This window comes from Podarcis cretensis, assembly GCF_951804945.1.
Source record: "Podarcis cretensis genome assembly, chromosome: 15".
Classification (NCBI taxonomy): domain Eukaryota; kingdom Metazoa; phylum Chordata; class Lepidosauria; order Squamata; family Lacertidae; genus Podarcis; species Podarcis cretensis.
The window spans coordinates 27115804-27134420 of record NC_137185.1 but is presented as its reverse complement, the minus strand read 5'-3'; the positions used below and the strand labels follow the sequence as shown (position 1 = coordinate 27134420).

At 46.6% G+C, this 18617-nt stretch overlaps 1 protein-coding gene across 1 annotated transcript; it reads right to left on the bottom strand.

The window, feature by feature from the left end:
• Nucleotides 1–720: 720 nt before the first annotated feature.
• Nucleotides 721–15425, bottom strand: TMPRSS5 (transmembrane serine protease 5; the record flags this gene model as incomplete). Its single annotated transcript, XM_079954802.1, is given in 14 exon segments — nt 721–735; nt 739–819; nt 822–986; nt 2463–2611; nt 2709–2807; nt 3572–3735; nt 6357–6513; nt 8276–8319; nt 9017–9130; nt 10111–10246; nt 12257–12400; nt 12555–12662; nt 13698–13770; nt 15298–15425. Coding segments are annotated over 14 exon segments (1452 nt in total). The 5' UTR covers nt 15301–15425.
• Nucleotides 15426–18617: the final 3192 nt, after the last annotated feature.

Here is an 18617-nt window from a genome sequence, read left to right as displayed (position 1 = left end):
CGGAGATCCCTCCATGGGCTGGATCACATGTGCGCCCGTGATTTCCAGCGTCTGCACATGGGCAGATGCGATTTCCAGCACCTCGGAAGTGAGTCCCTGTGCCCCACTGTGCCAGTTTAGCGCAGCTCGCAAGCAGGCAGCTCGGTTTGGGGGTGGCTTGTGGGCCGGTCAAACGACCTCCACGGCCCGCTTCCAGCCCATGGGCCTTAGATTGGTGACCCCTGCCTTAGTGGCACACTTTAATTTATCATTAATGACTATATCCCAAACCTCTTTGCACCATTCTTCCATTTTATATTCTGCTTGCCCCTTCCACTTGCTAGCTATCGTAATTCGTGTGGCTGTCAATAAATTTGTCAGCAAGTCCTTCATAGCCTGCGAACCTTCCACCGGATTTTAAATTGATAATAATGCTACCTCTGGACTTTTGGTCAGCTTTAACCCCGTGATTTCTGCTATCTCCTTAAACACCCTTTGCTGGAAAAAAAATGTACATATTTACACCCCCACTACATATGAACATAATTTCTTGTTTCGTGTCCACCCCTTTTGTCCCAGAAGTGCAAGAACTTGTGTGAGTCTCTCCTGCACTGTTAAAGGGCTCTGTAAACATAAGAGCCCTGCAGCTGGAGCAGACTAAACTTGTCCTAGTCCAGCATCCTCTTTCCTGCAGCATCCCTGTGGATTATGTGGTCCTCAGGATGCTCCAAATGTGTGTTCTCACATGGTGAATATTTAGGTAGGTGGCAGGAACATCATTGCAGCCAAGTGTTCCGCTGCAATGATGGTTGCATGAACTGGCTCCAGCTCTCCCAGCCTCACCCCCCACTCACCTCCATGACATGATGGATCCAGTCCAGGAACTCTGCCACCTCTGTATAAACACCAGGTTGTCCAGGCTCCTTGCACCCGGTCCTCTGGCTCCCAATCCCCACCAGACGCCAGACGTGCTCAAGCAGACAAACCAGAGGGCCTCCCCACTTGGCCTGCAAAAAGCAAGGAGATGGTCTCTGATATGTGTCGATGTCCTGATCTCTCAATCCAGAGGGAAATAGGATTTGTTTATTTTTTACCTGGCCTCCTGTAACCTAGTCACTCTGCTTTTTACCAAGCTATTCTTAATTCAGGAAGGAGACTTATTTCCACCAAGTTTGCCTGTTTAGAACATCTATAGCGTCCCTTCCCATGACAGTGTTCTCTGGGTGGCTTATGAACAATAAAACATTAAAGGTAAAGGTAAAGGTACCCCTGCCCGTACGGGCCAGTCTTGACAGACTCTGGGGTTGTGCGCCCATCTCACTTAAGAGGCCAGGGGCCAGCGCTGTCCGGAGACACTTCCGGGTCACGTGGCCAGCGTGACATCGCTGCTCTGGCGAGCCAGAGCCGCACACGGAAACGCCGTTTACCTTCCCGCTGGTAAGCGGTCCCTATTTATCTACTTGCACCCGGGGGTGCTTTCGAACTGCTAGGTTGGCAGGTGCTGGGACCGAGCAGCGGGAGCGCACCCCGCCGCAGGGATTCGAACCGCCGACCTTTCGATCGGCAAGTCCCACAGCGCCACCTGCGTCCCAATAAAACATTAAAACATTAAAATCCAGTAATAGCCAGGGGTAGAGGAACAGTAAACAAATTCTAGCATTAAAAAGGCAGAAGAAGAGAAGACATAAATGAAACCACCAGAAGAGAGAGCTGTTTTATCATGTTTAAACAGAAAGGGAAAGAATTTACCATCCATGGAGTAGAGAACGATTGATAAACATTTGCTTTTTTCTTGGGAAATATCCATTTTGTACAGGAAAGCAACTTAGACAAGGTTCTATAGACCTCATTGGCTAAAACTGAGGCACTGTCAGCTCTGTTCCATTTTCTCTCTCTGTGAATATGTGTATGCAATTTTAAAAATGAAGTCTCTGAGCCCTTTGACTTGAGCTGATGTCAGGAAATGTAATGCAGGAAATAACTGTATTCTGTTGCTCAAATTAGAACCTGCTCTTTCCTGAATGCAAAGGCAATTTGGAAAGCTATCAGAGCACTAGGCTCTGATTTTATTTTTTAATAAAACTTAACTTTTGTCAAATGATTATTTCACTAATATGTAATACAATTTGAAAATAATCAAATATTTTAAACTACTTTTCCTTGGATTCTGGCCATTCTGTAGGGATTCCCTCACCCTTTAGGGACTCCTCACCAGAGAAGGATTTAGGCAGTGCAAATGATTCTGCTGCAATGGGCGCTGAGCCTAGGGGGTGCTGCAACTTTGACATTGTGAACTGAGCAGAACGGAAGGCAAGAGGTGGCGTGAGTGCCAAATTTTGGTCTTGCACAGTGCGCCACTGAAATTTGCAAAACCGAAGTTTTTGGTTTTGCAAATTTTGCATTTGCTCTCACCCTGGTATTTCTGACCCCACGTGTCCCCTATCCCACTGCAACTGCAAAGCCACACACTTCCCAGTTATTACCTTGCAGGCCTCAGTGTTTCCATCCAAGTAATGGGCACAGAGCATTCTAGGGCTGAGCTCCCCTGCCATCCTACATGAGCTGTTGCACTTCTGGGTGCTGAGCAGGGTCACTGGCACTTCTGTCAGTGTCTCAGCAGGGTCGCCTGTGGCTGCAAAACAAGCAACAACATCCTGTTCCTTGCAACAATGATATCTCTATATACATAAACATTTTTTAAATAAAATCTCCCTAGGTTTGTTACTTACCATTTTCTAATCTTGTGGTGTCCTGAGCCGAAATCCAGCATGTGCTTCCGCTAGGGATGTCTTGATGGTACTGGGGCAAACATATAGCTCCAACAGTATCTTGGAAGGAAGGATATATCTTATAGCCATTGAACTGAAGGTGTAGAACAAGGGTCCTTAACCTGCGGCCCATGGAGGCCTTTTAACCAGCCCACGAGCTGCCCCCAAACCGAGCTGCCTGCTCGGCGAGTCCCTGCGTGCTGCGCTAAGCCGGCACAGTGCGGTGTGGGGGCTCTCTTCCGCAGCTCCAGAAATTGCTTCTGCACGTGCCCAGATGCCGGAAATCACTTTTGCGCAGGCACAACTTTTGGCGTCTGGGCATGCGCAGAAGCAATTTCCGGCACTGCGGATGTGTGCAGATACGATTTCTGGCATCATGTTGCACCTGTCCAGCCCATGGAGGTTCTCCGCGGGAGTGATCCGTCCCATGCCCAGTAAGCCTTGCCAACCCCTGGTGTAGGAGTTCCAGTTCCCACCTTTAGCCTTTGTGCCAAGAGCAAAGCTTATGGTGTGAGAGTCCTTCTCAAAGTGGGGTGGATGGTGGCCGTGTGTCCTGCTTTGCAGTGGCCACTCCTTTCTTTAAAAGGATGCCCAGCCCAAGTCTGGTTTAAACATTAAGCACGATATGAAGTTGCCCATCAACAGTTAGCAAAACCTGGACAACAGAATGAGGAAGCACACTATGGTGCAATTAATTGCATTTCCATTTGAATTCTAGCAATTATTTATAAATGTGCACTTACATGTATAAAGCTCCCTTTGCAAATCTGGATCCTTTGTTATGGATAAATGGCACACCGTCACCAGCTGCTGGCACAGCTCACCTGAGAAACGCAGAGGCTCCTTCAGCTTCAGCATTGCAATGTCATAGTCGGGGCTCCTGCTGCTGTAGTTGGGGTGGGGAACTGCCTTCTCCACTGCCACCTCCACCTGCTCTTTGACACTGGTGTGGTCTTCAAGCCCAGCAAAGGCCACCCAGCCGGAAAGCCTGGAACCAAACAAAAATCCTGAGCATGCCTCACTGGGCTTTTTTGCTTCCAGCTCCAGAGGATGAATGTGCCAGATATTCAGAAATAATAATAATAATAATAATTTATTATTTGTACCCCGCCCATCTGGCTGGGTCTCCCCAGCCACTCTGGGCGGCTTCCATAAAAACCAAAAATACACTAAAATACATTAAAAACTTCCCTGAACAGGGCTGCCTTAAGATGTCTTCTGAATGTCAGGTAGTTATTTATTGCTTTGACATCTGATGGGAGGGCGTTCCACAGGGCAGGCGCCACAACCGAGAAGGCCCTCTGCCTGGTTCCCTGTAGCTTTGCTTCTCGCAATGAGGGAACCGCCAGAAGGCCCTCGGCACTGGACCTCAGCGTCCGGGCAGAACGATGGAGGTGGAGATGCTCCTTCAGGTATACTGGGCCGAGGCCGTTTAGGGCTTTAAAGGTCAACACCAGCACTTTGAATTGTGCTCGGAAACGTACTGGGAGCCAATGTAGGTCTTTCAAGACTGGTGTTATGTGGTCTCGGCGGCCGCCCCCAGTCACCAGTCTAGCTGCCGCATTCTGGATTAGTTGTAGTTTCCGAGTCACCTTCAAAGGTAGCCCCACGTAGAGCGCATTGCAGTAGTCCAAGCGGGAGATAACTAGAGCATGCACCACTCTGGCGAGACAGTCCGCAGGCAGGTAGGGTCTCAGCCTGCGTACCAGGTGGAGTTGGTAGACAGCTGCCCTGGATACAGAATTGACCTGCGCCTCCATGGACAGCTGTGAGTCCAAAATGACTCCCAGGCTGCGCACCTGGTCCTTCAGGGGCACAGTTACCCTATTCAGGACCAGGGAGTCCTCCACACCAGCCCGCCCCCTGTCCCCCAAAAACAGTACTTCTGTCTTGTCAGGATTCAACCTCAATCCATTAGCTGCCATCCATCCTCCAACCGCCTCCAGGCACTCACACAGGACCTTCACCGCCTTCACTGGTTCTGATTTGAAAGAGAGGTAGAGCTGGGTATCATCTGCATATTGATGAACACCCAGTCCAAACCCCCTGATGATCTCTCCCAGCGGCTTCATATAGATGTTAAAAAGCATGGGGGAGAGGACGGAACCTTGAGGCACCCCACAAGTGAGGGCCCAGGGGTCTGAACACTCATCCCCCACCACCACAGAAAGGGTTTCAAGACCGAATAACAATGATGATAGTAATAATAATAATTTATTATTTATACCCCACCTATCTGGCTGCGTTAAAAATGTGATAAAACACCAAACATTAAAAACTTCCCTAAACAGGGCTGCCTTCAGATGTCTTCTAAAAGTCAGATTCGTTTATTTCCTTGACATCGGATTGGGAGGGCGTTCCACAGGGCGGGCACCACTACCGAGAAGGCCCTCTGCCTGGTTTTCTGCAACCTCACTTCTCTCAGGGAGGGAACCGCCAGAAGGCCCTCGGAGCTGGACCTCAGTGTTTGAGTTGAACGATGGGAGTGGAGACGCTCCTTCAGGTATACTGGGCCGAGGCCATTTAGGGCTTTAAAGGTCAGCACCAACACTTTGAATTGTGCTTGGAAACGTACTGGGAGCCAATGTAGGTCTTTCAGGACTGGTGTTATATGGTCTCAGTGGCCGCTCCCAGTCACCAGTCTAGCTGCCACATTCTGGATTGGTTGTAGTTTCTGGGTCACCTTCAAAGGTAGCCCCACATAGAGCACATTGCAGTAGTCCAAGTGGTCCACCTGTCTCGTTTTGCATGGAAAAGCCCAACATGTTTGGAAACAGTGGGGAGAGGTGAGAAAACCTGTTTGCATACCCTCTCTCCTATATACTAAGACCTTGCCTGAAGAGTTCATTACCCAACACCCCAAAAAACCTGGAGATGGGACTGCATCAAGTGCCATCCACAGGTAAGGACCATAGCTTGCTGGTACAGCATCTGTTCTTCATGCAAGAGGTATCGGGTTTTATCCCCAGCATATCCCATTTAAGTCCCTGGAGAGGTTCTGCCAGCTATGGTGGGTAATACTGAGCTGGATGGACCTCGATGTTCTGGCTCAGTATGAGGTTGTTGCATGTTCCCCCAACAGTGACATCTTCTGGGGGCAATACCACCCATTCTGTTCCCTCCTCAAAGCCAATGACACCCAGTGACCCTCACTGGCTTCCCTATGCAAGAAACCTTATTTTGCTAAGTTGCTTCTGTTGCTATCAATTGATGGGGGCCATTAGCAGAGGAGAGCAGCCTTCCCTTTTTCACTCCATGCATGGTCCTCCATCCAGATAAAAATGGTGTCTCAAGGCTGAGCCGATTATCCACTAAGTAAGATGGTAGGTAGCCAATGACTTACCTATGAGCTATGCACCGGGAGGACTTGTCCATGCAACTATAAATTTGCATCCCTACACAAAACTGTCCAGAAGAGCTGGGACAGCTCAGTCGACAGTGCATGAAACTCTTAATCTTAGGGTTGTGGATTTGAGCACCACGCTAGGCGAAAAGGGGGTTGGACAAGATGACCCTTGTGGTCCCTACAATTCTATGAAAAACCGACAAAGATTTGGCCAAATCTGCCCCTTCTTTCCTGCTGTTGGAGTCAGATTCTCCCATGCTTACTTGTGCATGCAGTGAGCAGCTGTGACGATCCATTCCTGCGACACCATAGAGCCTGCGCAAAAATGGTTGGCCTCGTGATAAAGGGTGACCTGCCATGGCCAGTGCCCCAGAGATGGGTCCTTTCTCTCCACTGCCTGTGAAGCCTTGGAGCCACACTCTGTGGGGAAGATGAAAGGTGGAGGGGCTCACTCCTCAGATTAGCTCTCAAGGAATCTAAGAGAGAGAAAAACTTATCTTTTCCCCTGTTGGGATTCCTACCAATCCAAATGGAAAGCTACACTGCATGAAAAGCTAAGAGGCTTGGGGTTTTCCCCACAGGCCCTGGTAGCTGTAGGTTATGAGAAAGCTAGAGCAATAATCCGCCAACGAATTTGGGATGTGGAACTGCAATGCCACGTGAGCAAGATGAATAAACACCCAGCAATAAAAGATAATGGGAGAGGATTTGCCCCAGCAAATTATTTGTCAAAATCACAAATACCTAAATACACACGATCATTTACCCTTGCTAGATTCAACGTGCTGCCATCTGCCTTATTGCAGGGCAGATTTGAGGATAAACTATATGCGGAATGAGTCTGCCCTTGCGGCTTGATGGAGGTAGAAACTGTCTCTCATGCCTTGTTACACTGCCATTTCTACGGGGATATACACTCGGTATTTATTACCCCTGCTATGCAAAAATCTCCAAATGAATCCAAACTTCAATGTCTAAAATCCCTGGTAGAGGATCCTGAGATCACTTTAAGGGTAGCCAAATTCTGTGTGATTGCCATAAAACTTAGGGAACAAGCTGTGCTATCATAATGATTAAGGTTTTAAATGATAATTTTAGGTTATATGTTAGTGACTAAGTTTTAATTTATATCTTTTTTAACTGTTGCTATATCTATATTGTCCCTGTTATAAAGGTAAAGGTAAAGGTACCCCTGCCCGTACGGGCCAGTCTTGACAGACTCTGGGATTGTGCGCCCATCTCACTTAAGAGGCCAGGGGCCAGCGCTGTCCGGAGACACTTCCGGGTCACGTGGCCAGCGTGACATCGCTGCTCTGGCGAGCCAGAGCCGCACACGGAAACGCCGTTTACCTTCCCACTGGTAAGCGGTCCCTATTTATCTACTTGCACCCGGAGGTGCTTTCGAACTGCTAGGTTGGCAGGCGCTGGGACCGAGCAGCGGGAGCGCACCCCGCCGCAGGGATTCGAACCGCCGACCTTTCGATCGGCAAGTCCTAGGCGCTGAGGCTTTAACCCACAGCGCCACCTGCGTCCCTTGTCCCTGTTATACCTAACTGCAAATTCAAATGTATCTCTATCGTGTTTTATGACTTCCTTGATATTGTATGTGGGCTGGAACTGGTCTGTGACCGAAATAATAAAATTCACATTCTGAGAGAAAAACAACCTTTGCTTGGAAGAGTGTTGAGGTATTCCTAGGGTAAAGGGCCACAGCCCAGCATCCTTTAAGAATGCGAAGGTTCCTGAGGCACACCTCAGTTTTGTGCAGATTGGACCTCAGTCACAGCAAAGGATGGGAATAAAGCATGTTCTATTTAATCCAGATAAAGGCTCTCAATGTGCAAATGGCTGCACACATCTCATTTTACACCCAGAGTGTGCATTGCCTTAGATCAGGCATAGGCAGCCTTCGGCCCTCCAGATGTTTTGGACTAGAATTCTCATCATCCCTGACCACTGGTGCTCTTAGCTAGGGATCATGGGAATTGTAGGCTAAAACATCTGGAGGGCCGAAAGTTGCCTATGCCTGCCTTAGATGTTTGTTTGTCTGTTTATGAAAGATGGCTGGATGTTAACAACATCGGATTTGGCTATTGGTGGAAAGGTGCTTTTTTCAGGGCAAATCAGGGCGCCAAAGTATGATGGTTTCTGAAGTACCATAAGGCGAGTTTGGGTTACTTACCAGAACATTTGAGGGCTACAATGCGACCCGAAGGACATCTACTCCTGAATAAAACAAATTGGTGGTTAAATGCTGTGAAACCCAAACAGACCCATTATGCACAGCAATAATGAGGAAATTGGTAAGCTGATAGAATCCTCTTGACTGATCAAATTTCTGTGGCATTTTCCAGACAAATATATCCTAAGGCAGATTACAAAGAGCCAATAATAGGCTGGCATCTGCCTGACTCAGGAGCATAGGGGCCAAGGTCCCTTTGGCCCCCCCCCCAATAAAATATTTGCGGGGGGCCTCCCTCCCCCAAGCTGATGGACAGTGTCATTCAAATGGTGTGTGTGCACCGTGTTTTGTGATTGATTATGCAGGGAGGGGCTTATCTGCCCCCCCCCCAATATTTTATTCATCCTGCTCAGGAGATATTACTGCAGCAAAAATCTTTAATAAGTGGTTACAGGGGTGTGTGAATTAAAATGTACAGTACCCAGGGGAGGGGAGTCACGGGATTTGGAGAATCCCTATTTTTGGATTTGAAATTGTTTTGGCATACAATTGTGTGCGTTTGTTACTATTGTTTCTGTTGTGATGATTTTTACTTTTGTATGGTTGGAAAATCATATATATATATATATATATTTAAAAAGAAAGAAAGTGGATGCCACCCAAAAAGTCTGAAATCATGTTTTGACATTAAACAAAAGAAAAGAAAAGAAAATGGGAGTTCAGCTTAAGCAGGGGACCAACCTCATTTGCCACTTATTCTTGATGTTTCGTTTCCAGTTGGGCAAAATCTGAGCAAAATCTTGGGTGGTGTTCAGCTTCACATCTGTTAGGTTTACCCCTTTGTGGTGGGTGAGCCTGCAGGAGTGACAGACAAGAGTCATCACTTTGGAAAAAATCACACCAGTGTGTGTGTGTGTGTGTGTGTGTTCATGAATCTATGGGGCCACTGGCTCTTCCTACATTGGTATGGACTTCTCCAGGGATGCCCTCCAGATGTGGTTAGACTGCAGCTCCCATAAGCGCCAGCCAGCCTGGCCAATGGCAAGGGATGATGGGACTTGTAGTCCAGAACACATCTGGAAGGCCATACATTGGCTGCCTATTGGCTGCTCATTTTAACTGGAGTTAGATGGGATGCCTACACCATGCTTCAACATGAATTTTCATATGAGTTTGCAAATAAAATGATAAAGACCACATCAATTAAAAAAAATGTTCAAAATAATCAAAGTTAGTATTTTTTAAACTACATATTAATAATCAAATCTGAAAGTTGCACATATATATATACAGTATGCCTTTTTAAAAGCATGGCAGATGTTGATCTGTGACTGGCTGAAGCCTTGAGAGCAGCAAGATCTGATAAGAGAAAGTGATTTGTATCAGATTCTAGTTTGCACTGTGTAATTCAGTTCAATATTTTTTCATTTAAAGACAGTTTGTAAACCACTTGAAGATTCCTTTGGAAATGTGAAACGGTATGGGAATGATTTAAATACATTTGAATGAATGAATGAATGAATGATCAGTGGTATGGGAGAGTGTCTCTGAGTGGAAAGTTGAGGCAAACATGGTACCAAAAATAAAAATGTCACCCAGAAAACTAACAAAATGTGTGTGTTTGTGTGCATGTAAGAGTGTGCTACAACCAGACCTGGAAGACTACAATTTCAGTGATGCGAAATAATGAAACCTCTGGAGGGGTTCTGTAGATATCCAGGACAGGTTCCATATCTTGTGAGCTGACGGACTGATTTATGCAACTGCCTTTCATAGACAAGACAACAAAGTGTGTGGGATTGGGAAGATTTGACACCCCATCTTGCTGCACTTACCGGGCGTGACCCAGCCACCTGCAGATTTGCATCCCCAGGGAGACATCCCAGTTTTCATGGCATACCAGAAACCAGTTGGATTGACCCTCAGCCTGCACTTCCAATAAGAAGTTGCTTCTGTTTATTCTGAAAAATACTACAATGGGGTGGATTAAAAACCTCATCCTGCTGGGCTTGATCTGCCCCTGCTGGGAAGGAATTCTGTATTATCCATCATTATGGGGCAATCAGGCCTTCACAAGGCATTTTTTTTAAGGGGAGGGGGAAATAGTGGCAGCATAGTGGTGTAAGGAGTTTGTAGCTGTGTTTACTTCTTTCAGCTTTTACCTGGTTATTGGCAATAGCTAGATGAGTTGCACAGATGAGTTGTGCTCCTCAAAAGATCCGCTATCCATACAGCCAGCACCCCAAAAACACATCCCACCTTTCTTCTAAGCACATATGGATGAACCTGTCAGTTTTGAGTTCTCTCATTTTCTCATTTTTCCAGTCTTTGGTTCGTTACTCACACACGAAAACAAAGATCACCACAGCCAATCACAAACAAACAACCACACCCTAGGCACCAAACCCTAGACACCAAACCCTACTGTCAGGGACTCAGCGGGAGCGCAGGGAGGAGAGGAGATGGAGAGCGAGGGGGAGCAATCCGAGGGCAGCATAGGAGAAGATGACAGCAGCCCGAGAGATTCCATGAGCCTCTCCAGCAAATCGGAAGATTCACAGAAGGGGGCGCCGATGGGCAGAGCAAGGGGGGACCCAAGGGGGACACCCCAGAAGCAAGGGGCCAGCGGGGACTCCCAGAGCAGCAGTTGGAAATCAGGACCAGCTTCCCCACCAGAGCGTAGTGGGGGGGGAGGAGTCCCAGGTATCAGAGCCCACATATTCACCACCAGCGAGAGAAGATGAGTCAGGGTTGGCCACGCGTCCATCGGAGAGCGAGGGAACGGTCAAGAGGAAAGTTGCAGGCTGGGCGCGCGCGCCAAGTTCAAATGTACAGGCGAGCGGCACAGAAGGTAGCCCGGATAGGGAACCAGGTCCTAAAGCCCGCCGGAAGGAGGGGGAAGAATCATCAGGGTCAGCGTCAGAGGAGTCCAGAAAGGATGAAACCCTAGCGGGCAGGAGGGCCCAGAGGAGAAAGGAACTTAGGAAGAGGTGGAGCAAAGCGAGAGTCTTAAACTGGTGTGGAAGGGGCGGAGACTCAGACGGGACTTCGTCGGTCTAGGCTTTAAGATGTAGAGCTGCGCGCTGTGGCTTTGAAACTAAACCTCAATAAAGACTTTTGTACATAGCGACAGCCTGACGTTGGTCCTCTGTGAGCTGGGACCTAGAGGCAGCTCTGACACCTACATACATTAAGCATTACAGAAACATCACCACCCGACCCCCCACATCTTCCCTCCCTCCACCCCTTCTCTTTTTTTCTCCCCCTAATGTCTCAACAAATGAAACTGATTTGTAAAAATGTTACATGGAAAAAATATGAGATACATTACACTTACTTCTGTAAAACAAGAAAATCTTTAATAATTTTTTTTTTTTAAAAAAGAGTTCATTTAAAAAATGTTGTATTAGTCACTGTAATATATATCAGCTGTATCCCACATTCTCTGACTGCTAGCGCTAGGGCTTTTGCAGTAGCAGACAGGTGAGTTTTAATGTTGTGCAACAGAGGAATCTAATGCAGCAGTTGCAGTTAGGGTTGCCAGATCAGAAACGTCCCAGACCCTGATATTTCAGGGCCTAAACCTGAGACCCTGGTGGTGTCACAGAGGCGGACCCTGGTGATTCTTCAGCAGCTCACCATGGAGAGTCTATGCAATTTTGCAACAAGTTCCTGGTAACTGAAGCTTGGAAACAGCATGCATAATTGTAGTATCAATCAATCAATCAATCAATCAAAAGCACTCTTGCCCACCTGGAGATTCAAGCCCTACCCCTGCCACCCTGGAGGTCCGGCAACCCTAGCTGCAGTAACGGAAACTTGTGCAACACATTGCGCAATCCATTGCACAACAAAGTTATCAACAACGTGGTTATGCGTTCTTTTGAGCAACAACACCCTGCTGGTGCAAAGCATTTCATGGGCAAAATGAGTACACCTCTTTAGTGCCTTTAACTTAGTGCTGCATTGGAGATTCCAAACCTTTTTTGCTCCCGGCGTCTCCAGCGAGGGTGTCTTGGTCCTTCTCCCCTTCTTCCATCATTTCCCTGCACCTTGTTAGAGCAGCCTCTGGGTCCTGGAGAGGGAACGACCCCTGAAGGGGAAGGGGCTTCTGCAGTTGTTTCACTAAGAGGACAATGGCAAAAGGAGGGTGGAACAGCAGCCTAGATACTGCGCCCCACATAGTAACCACCAGAACTGGGCTACCAAAGAAGCAACTTTTCTTCATGTGCCCACCTAAGCCTGGCTATGCACAACCTCCTAGCTGGCCTGTACTTACCCAGAAACCAAACCCCAATGGTTGTTCCAATCAGCAAGCCAAAGGATCCCAGGACCAAGAGGCACCTCTGGGCTGTGCAGGAGTTTGCAAGAAATGTTTTTGAAGGCACTTGATACAAAAGGAGAGAGAAATTAGATTATGGGGTGGGAAACTGAAATATCAGAGAAGGGCTGTAGCTCAGTGGCAGAGCACCTACTTTGCATGCAGAAGGTCCCCAATAGCATTACCAGGTAGACCTGAGGATGTCCACTCCCTGAAGCCCCAGAGAGTTGATGCCGGTACTGAGCTAGACAGACCAAGAATCTGACTTGGTATAAGGAAGCGTCCTCCTTGTTCCTATAATTCTGTTAGTGCTCTGGGATTCATCTTGAGAAAATCTTGATGGCAGGAGGTGGAAAGCAGGAGGAGGAGGAGGAAGAAGAAGATGACGGGGCAGCAGATCCCAATACAGTGGTACCTTGGTTTATGAACTTAATCCGTTGGGGAAGTCCGTTCTTAAACCAAAACTGTTTTTAAACCGAGGCGTGCTTTCCCCAATGAGGCCTCCCCTAGGATCCCCACTCCTCCGTGGGGATTTTTTTTGGGGGGGCACCTAGCCCTGGTGCTCACCCCCAAAGCTCTAGCTGCCAGAACTGTGCCGTCCTTAAAGCGGACGACACAGAGCATGCCACCATTGCCCCTGCAGTGAACTGGAAGTCCATTCTTAAACCAAAACCGTTCTTAAACTGCGGCGTGCTTTCCCCAATGAGGCCTCCCACTGCTTGTGCCCTTCCACCATTCGGATTCTGTTCTTAGACCAAGGTAAAGTTCTCAGACCAGGACACTATTTCTGGTTTTGATGAGTTTGTAAAACAAATCGTTCTTAAACCAGACTGTTCTTAAACTGAGGTACCACTGTATAAACCTGTATTCAGGGCCAGCCCATTGATGAGGTAAGGTGAGGTGTCCAGGACTCATCAAGGAAGCAGATCCCAGTGTCAGTCTTCCTTCCCCACTTGTTCCTGATGTAAATCGTCCCTCACCTCTTCTCCCCTGGTGGGGAGGAGAATGAAATTTCAGGGTGCCAAAATGTCTTGGGCTGGCCCTGTCTACTGCCCACCCAGCTTTTATAACTCCCAGGTCCAATCCCATCAAATAGCTCACCATTCCCTTCCGACGCCCGTGATCTCTCTTCCCCCTTTGCCTCTGAGGAGGGACCAGGATTGTGGCTTTGAACCTGAGGGTCAAACCACACATGACATTTATTCACAGAGGGAGACGGCTGAAGGTCATCCCCATTTGGGTGGGTGGAGACAGCAGTTATGTGGCAACTTAAAGGCTATTATGGTCTTACAGCATAAGTTTTCAAAGTCTGAAGTCCATTTCAAAAGCGTTATATACTGTTAAATACCTTTCTGCCAGCCTCCAAGTTTATGAAAGTGAGAGCTGTATGTAAGCCACCCATCAGTCATTCTGGATCACATCCTGACAAACCCAACCACTGGACTTTTATCAGTATTTATCTTATGGAGACAGTTCCCTTCAACAGCACAAGGACTGTCAGGGCTTACTAAATGAAACAAAACATTCCCTGCAGGTCTGCAATGTGATTTATCATACTGAGTGTGAGACACCACAGTCAGTTTGTGTGTAAGAACATCAACTGACCCAAGCACATGTTTTAGGAATCATACTGTAAATCCACTGCAAACTTGACAAAAATATATTTATCAGAACAACCACTTGCAAAGCACTACGGTCTGGAAAATCACAGCCCCTCTGATTTATCAGGTACTGCAAGAGAGAAACTACCTTGTTCCAGGAACACTGGAAACAAGATAAAATGTCTGGATTTATAGACTTTGAACCTTGAGACCATATGGCCCCACTTTGGGACATAGTAATACCTGCCACCACTTAGCTTCAGCAAATGCAATATGGTAATATTTTTGCTTTGTTAGTCACTGTTAATATGCACACAACCCACACCCCGAGAGAGAGAGAGAGAGAGAGAGAGAGAGAGAATGGGGCTGTATGGGAATGAAACTTCAAAAAGTACAGCAATTGTAGATAAGCAAAGCAACCAATTCACAGCAACAAAAACTGGTGATCACCCCATCATTCAGGTTTTGCTGTGTAAATTACCCCCAGCAGTGGGAACAGGAAACCATAGTCTTATAGAAACTTATAGATTCAGACTTCTTGATTGGTTCTAACCAGACAGTTTCATCCTGGAGTCTCCCTCTAAAATCCCTCTGTTTGAGAAAGGCAACTCTTAAGTCAGAAGTGTCTGGAGAGATTGAAATGATCCCACTTCTTGTTTCTGAATGCTGCTTTTTCTGATGTCAGAAATTTTGTTTCCATTTGTTCTTTTGCATAGAGACTGGCCTGTTAGTACACTGCAGAAGGGGCATTACCTGAAGGGGGTGTGTGGCTTGGACCACCATAGAATCTGATTCAAATTTGGTCAAAAAATCTAATTATATTTCATGACAAATCTAGTGACACACACCAAGAATGTTTGAAGAAACCACCCCTGCAAAAGACAAAAAATAGGCAGAGTGATTTACCAATGTTTCTGACTTTGAATTGGCAGGGAATGTTGGAGGATGAGTGATAGATACATCATCAGTCATTTTATTTCCAGATTGCCCCTTGCTCTCCTATCTCCACAACTGTAGGATGCCAGAGTCACGCTTGAGATGCTTGAGATATTCTGCAGCTCATGTAGCGACCGGAGAAGAATTTAACAGGGGTATCTTACCATTGCAGGGAATGCCAGTAGGTCAAAATGGTGTCTGGGGCTTCAGTTCATCGCTTCAAGGTGTAGGAGATGAAGGCTGAATAGGGCCAAGCTGGTGACCCATCATTAAATAGGCCACTGGCTCAGATTCCTCTCCTTGTGCATGCACAATCCACGCACCTCCCACCCCAAGAGTGAATAGAGCCATTGTTTTAGCCAGGAGGTCAGGTGGCTGGTTGGTTGATTTCCCCTTTATCGCCAACCAGCTGATGGGACACCTGGAAAGAGAGACAAGCATGTGGTTGCTTAGCAACCCCTCCTCTCTCTCCCAAACCAGGAAAGATGCCCCAACCTGCATGGTGCAGGACAACTTTCCTGGGTGCTTGCTCAGAGCGAAAAGGCTCAGCAATGTTTGCAGTTGATGAAACAGTGTCGAAAGCAGGAACACAGGACAAGGGCTCTCTCTGGCTGGAGTCAAAATGTTATGGGGGAAGTGAGAAATCACTGTAATTGTTGAAGGAAATGGACTCCTATTCCCATCTCTCTAAAGGTCACAAGCCATGTCGTCATCACCAAAGCTCCACAGCTGTCCCTCCAACACATGGCTCCTTTGTGTGACGTATAGTCACCGACATTTGATGGAGAGGAAAAGAGGTACCAGTTTTTAAGTGAAAGACTATGACAGTGATCCAGAATAACTTGCTTTTCATGGTGTCTGGTGGTGAACCCCACCGAAGGCTGTTTATTCTACAGTGGTACCTTGGTTCTGAAACGCCTTGGAACTCAAACAGCTTGAAACCCAAACACTGCAAACCTGGAAGTAAGTGTTCCGGTTTGTGAACTTTTTCCAGAAGCCGAACATGCTCTGTTTGGAGTGTTATGCTTCCGATTTGAGTGCCACACTTCCCTTTTGAGTGCCATGCCGAGGTCTGTCTGTTTTTGCTATTTATTTTGCATTTTTGTTTTTGCAGCTTTTTTGTTTTGTTTTTGTGATTGTGTGGAACCTAGTTCAGCTACTGATTGATTGATTGATTGTGTGACTGTAGTACATTGATTATTGCTTTCATTTTATGGATCAATGGTCTCGTTAGATAGTAAAATTCATGTTAAATTGCTGTTTTAGGGGTTGTTTTAAAAAATCTGGAACGGATTACTTCATTTTGCATTACTTTCTATGGGAAAGTGCACCTTGGTTTTGGAACGTTTTGGTTTTGGAACGGACTTCCAGAACGGATTAAGTTTGAGAACGAAGGTACCACTGTATTTGAAAGGGGTTTCATATATTTAGCACAGGGGTGGGAAGTGTGTGGCCCTCCAGATATTGTTGGTCTCCCATCATCTCTGACTGTTCATCCTGCTGGCTGGGATTGGTGGGAACCAGAGGCGCCAGGAAAATAATTTAAATCCCCCAGAGCTGTCAAAGACTGTAAGAGAGGAGTGTGGAACATCTGTAGCCCTCTAGAGATGGACTACAACTCCCATCATCCCTGACCATTGCCCTTGCTGGCTGCTGGGAGTTGGAGTCCAACAACCTCTGGCAAGCATCCTGATTTCTGTTGTCAAAGATATACCCTGTACCACCTAGAAAACACGCCTTCCGCCTATAAAATTTATGTTAAAAATTCCGTATTTCAAAACTCTGTGTCTGCTAGCAAAGTTGTTTCATCCTGTACCAATGCAATACAATTTCTGCCCTTCAAAGAGGTAGCCTTGAATGAAATCAATGGGTTTTCTTGAGTATGCTTAATTTCGGAGTGGGCATTCTTCTTTGTCAGATTTCTTTTTTTAAAACTCCCTAATTGCAAGAATGCTCAAAATGGACAATATCTAGAACAATTCAAAATAAAATGTTATATTAATATATATAATACATATTTTCCAAGATAATGAAGCACTTCTATGTCAACAGAATTCAGCTCCATATCATGTTGCTGCTGTGTGCAAAAGGTGGTTTCCTGAGAATCATATTCCATTGCTGGAATGGCCTGGGAATAACCCAGACCTTAACTCAATCAAAAATCTATGGAGTTGACTAAATACACTTGCTAGTCAGAAGCAACCCAGCAATAAAACCCAATTAATAGAGGCAATAATTCAATCTTGGTTTCACATTATTACAGCTGCAGAACTAAAAAACTTGGTTTACTCCACAAGAAGGCATTGTAAGGCTGTCATTAAAGTTAAAGGTTACCCAACTAAGTATAAACAAACTTAGTTGGTCTCTAAGGTGCTACTAGACATTTTTTTTTAAAAAAAATTATTCCAACTTAGTATTAACTGACATGGTGAGAATTTCTATATATGTCATTTTTCCTATGTGTTACACGTTTCTTCTTTATGACTGCTGTTGTAATAAATAATCCTTCATAAAGGTTATTGCATTACATTCTTCATTAAATTATCTTTCCATTGATATATAATTCTATGGTATTACTAAAAAAAAAAAAGTGGTGTTATGAGCCATCAAACCTCGGTAATATACTTTTTCCAAAAGGTTTCCACAAGTTTGGCCACTAGTGTATATTAAGGCAAGCTCATTGTCATTCAGAGAACTTGTTTAACAATGCCTTACCCCAGATTTAGGACGCAGGTGGCGCTGTGGGTTAAAGCCTCAGCGCCTAGGGCTTGCCGATCGAAAGGTCGGCGGTTCGAATCCCTGCGGCGGGGTGCGCTCCCGCTGCTCGGTCCCAGCGCCTGCCAACCTAGCAGTTCGAAAGCACCTCCGGGTGCAAGTAGATAAATAGGGACCACTTAGCAGCGGGAAGGTAAACGGCGTTTCCGTGTGCGGCTCTGGCTCGCCAGAGCAGCGATGTCACGCTGGTCACGTGACCTGGAAGTGTCTCCAGACAGCGCTGGCCCCTGGCCTCTTAAGTGAGATGGGCGCACAACCCCAGAGTCTGTCAAGACTGGCCCGTACGGGCAGGGGTACCTTTACCTTTACCTTTTTACCCCAGATTTGTCCTGGCTGCAGAGAGAGGCAATGCAGAATACCTGTTCAACAGCTGCCATCTCAGCCAGCCTCATTGTTCTCTGCCTGCTGGCTGTGACATTTCAAAGCCAACTTTCCTCAACCTTCATTACTTTCTCACCAGGACAAAGACAGCCCTCCTTTGTGGTTGCCACTCAATGCTCTCATTCTCTCAAACGGCTGCCAATAACAAAGCCATTCTTTTTCTACCCTGGCTTCTGATTGATTAAAAAAGAGAACTTCAAACACACAGAGAGACAGGGACACATCTTCTGGTGGGTGGGTCAGGGACGTAGGAAGGTGTGTGTGTGAGGGGGGGGGGAGTGCAGGCCGCCCTGGGTGTCATCCTGAAGGGGGTGACATTTGGCACAGC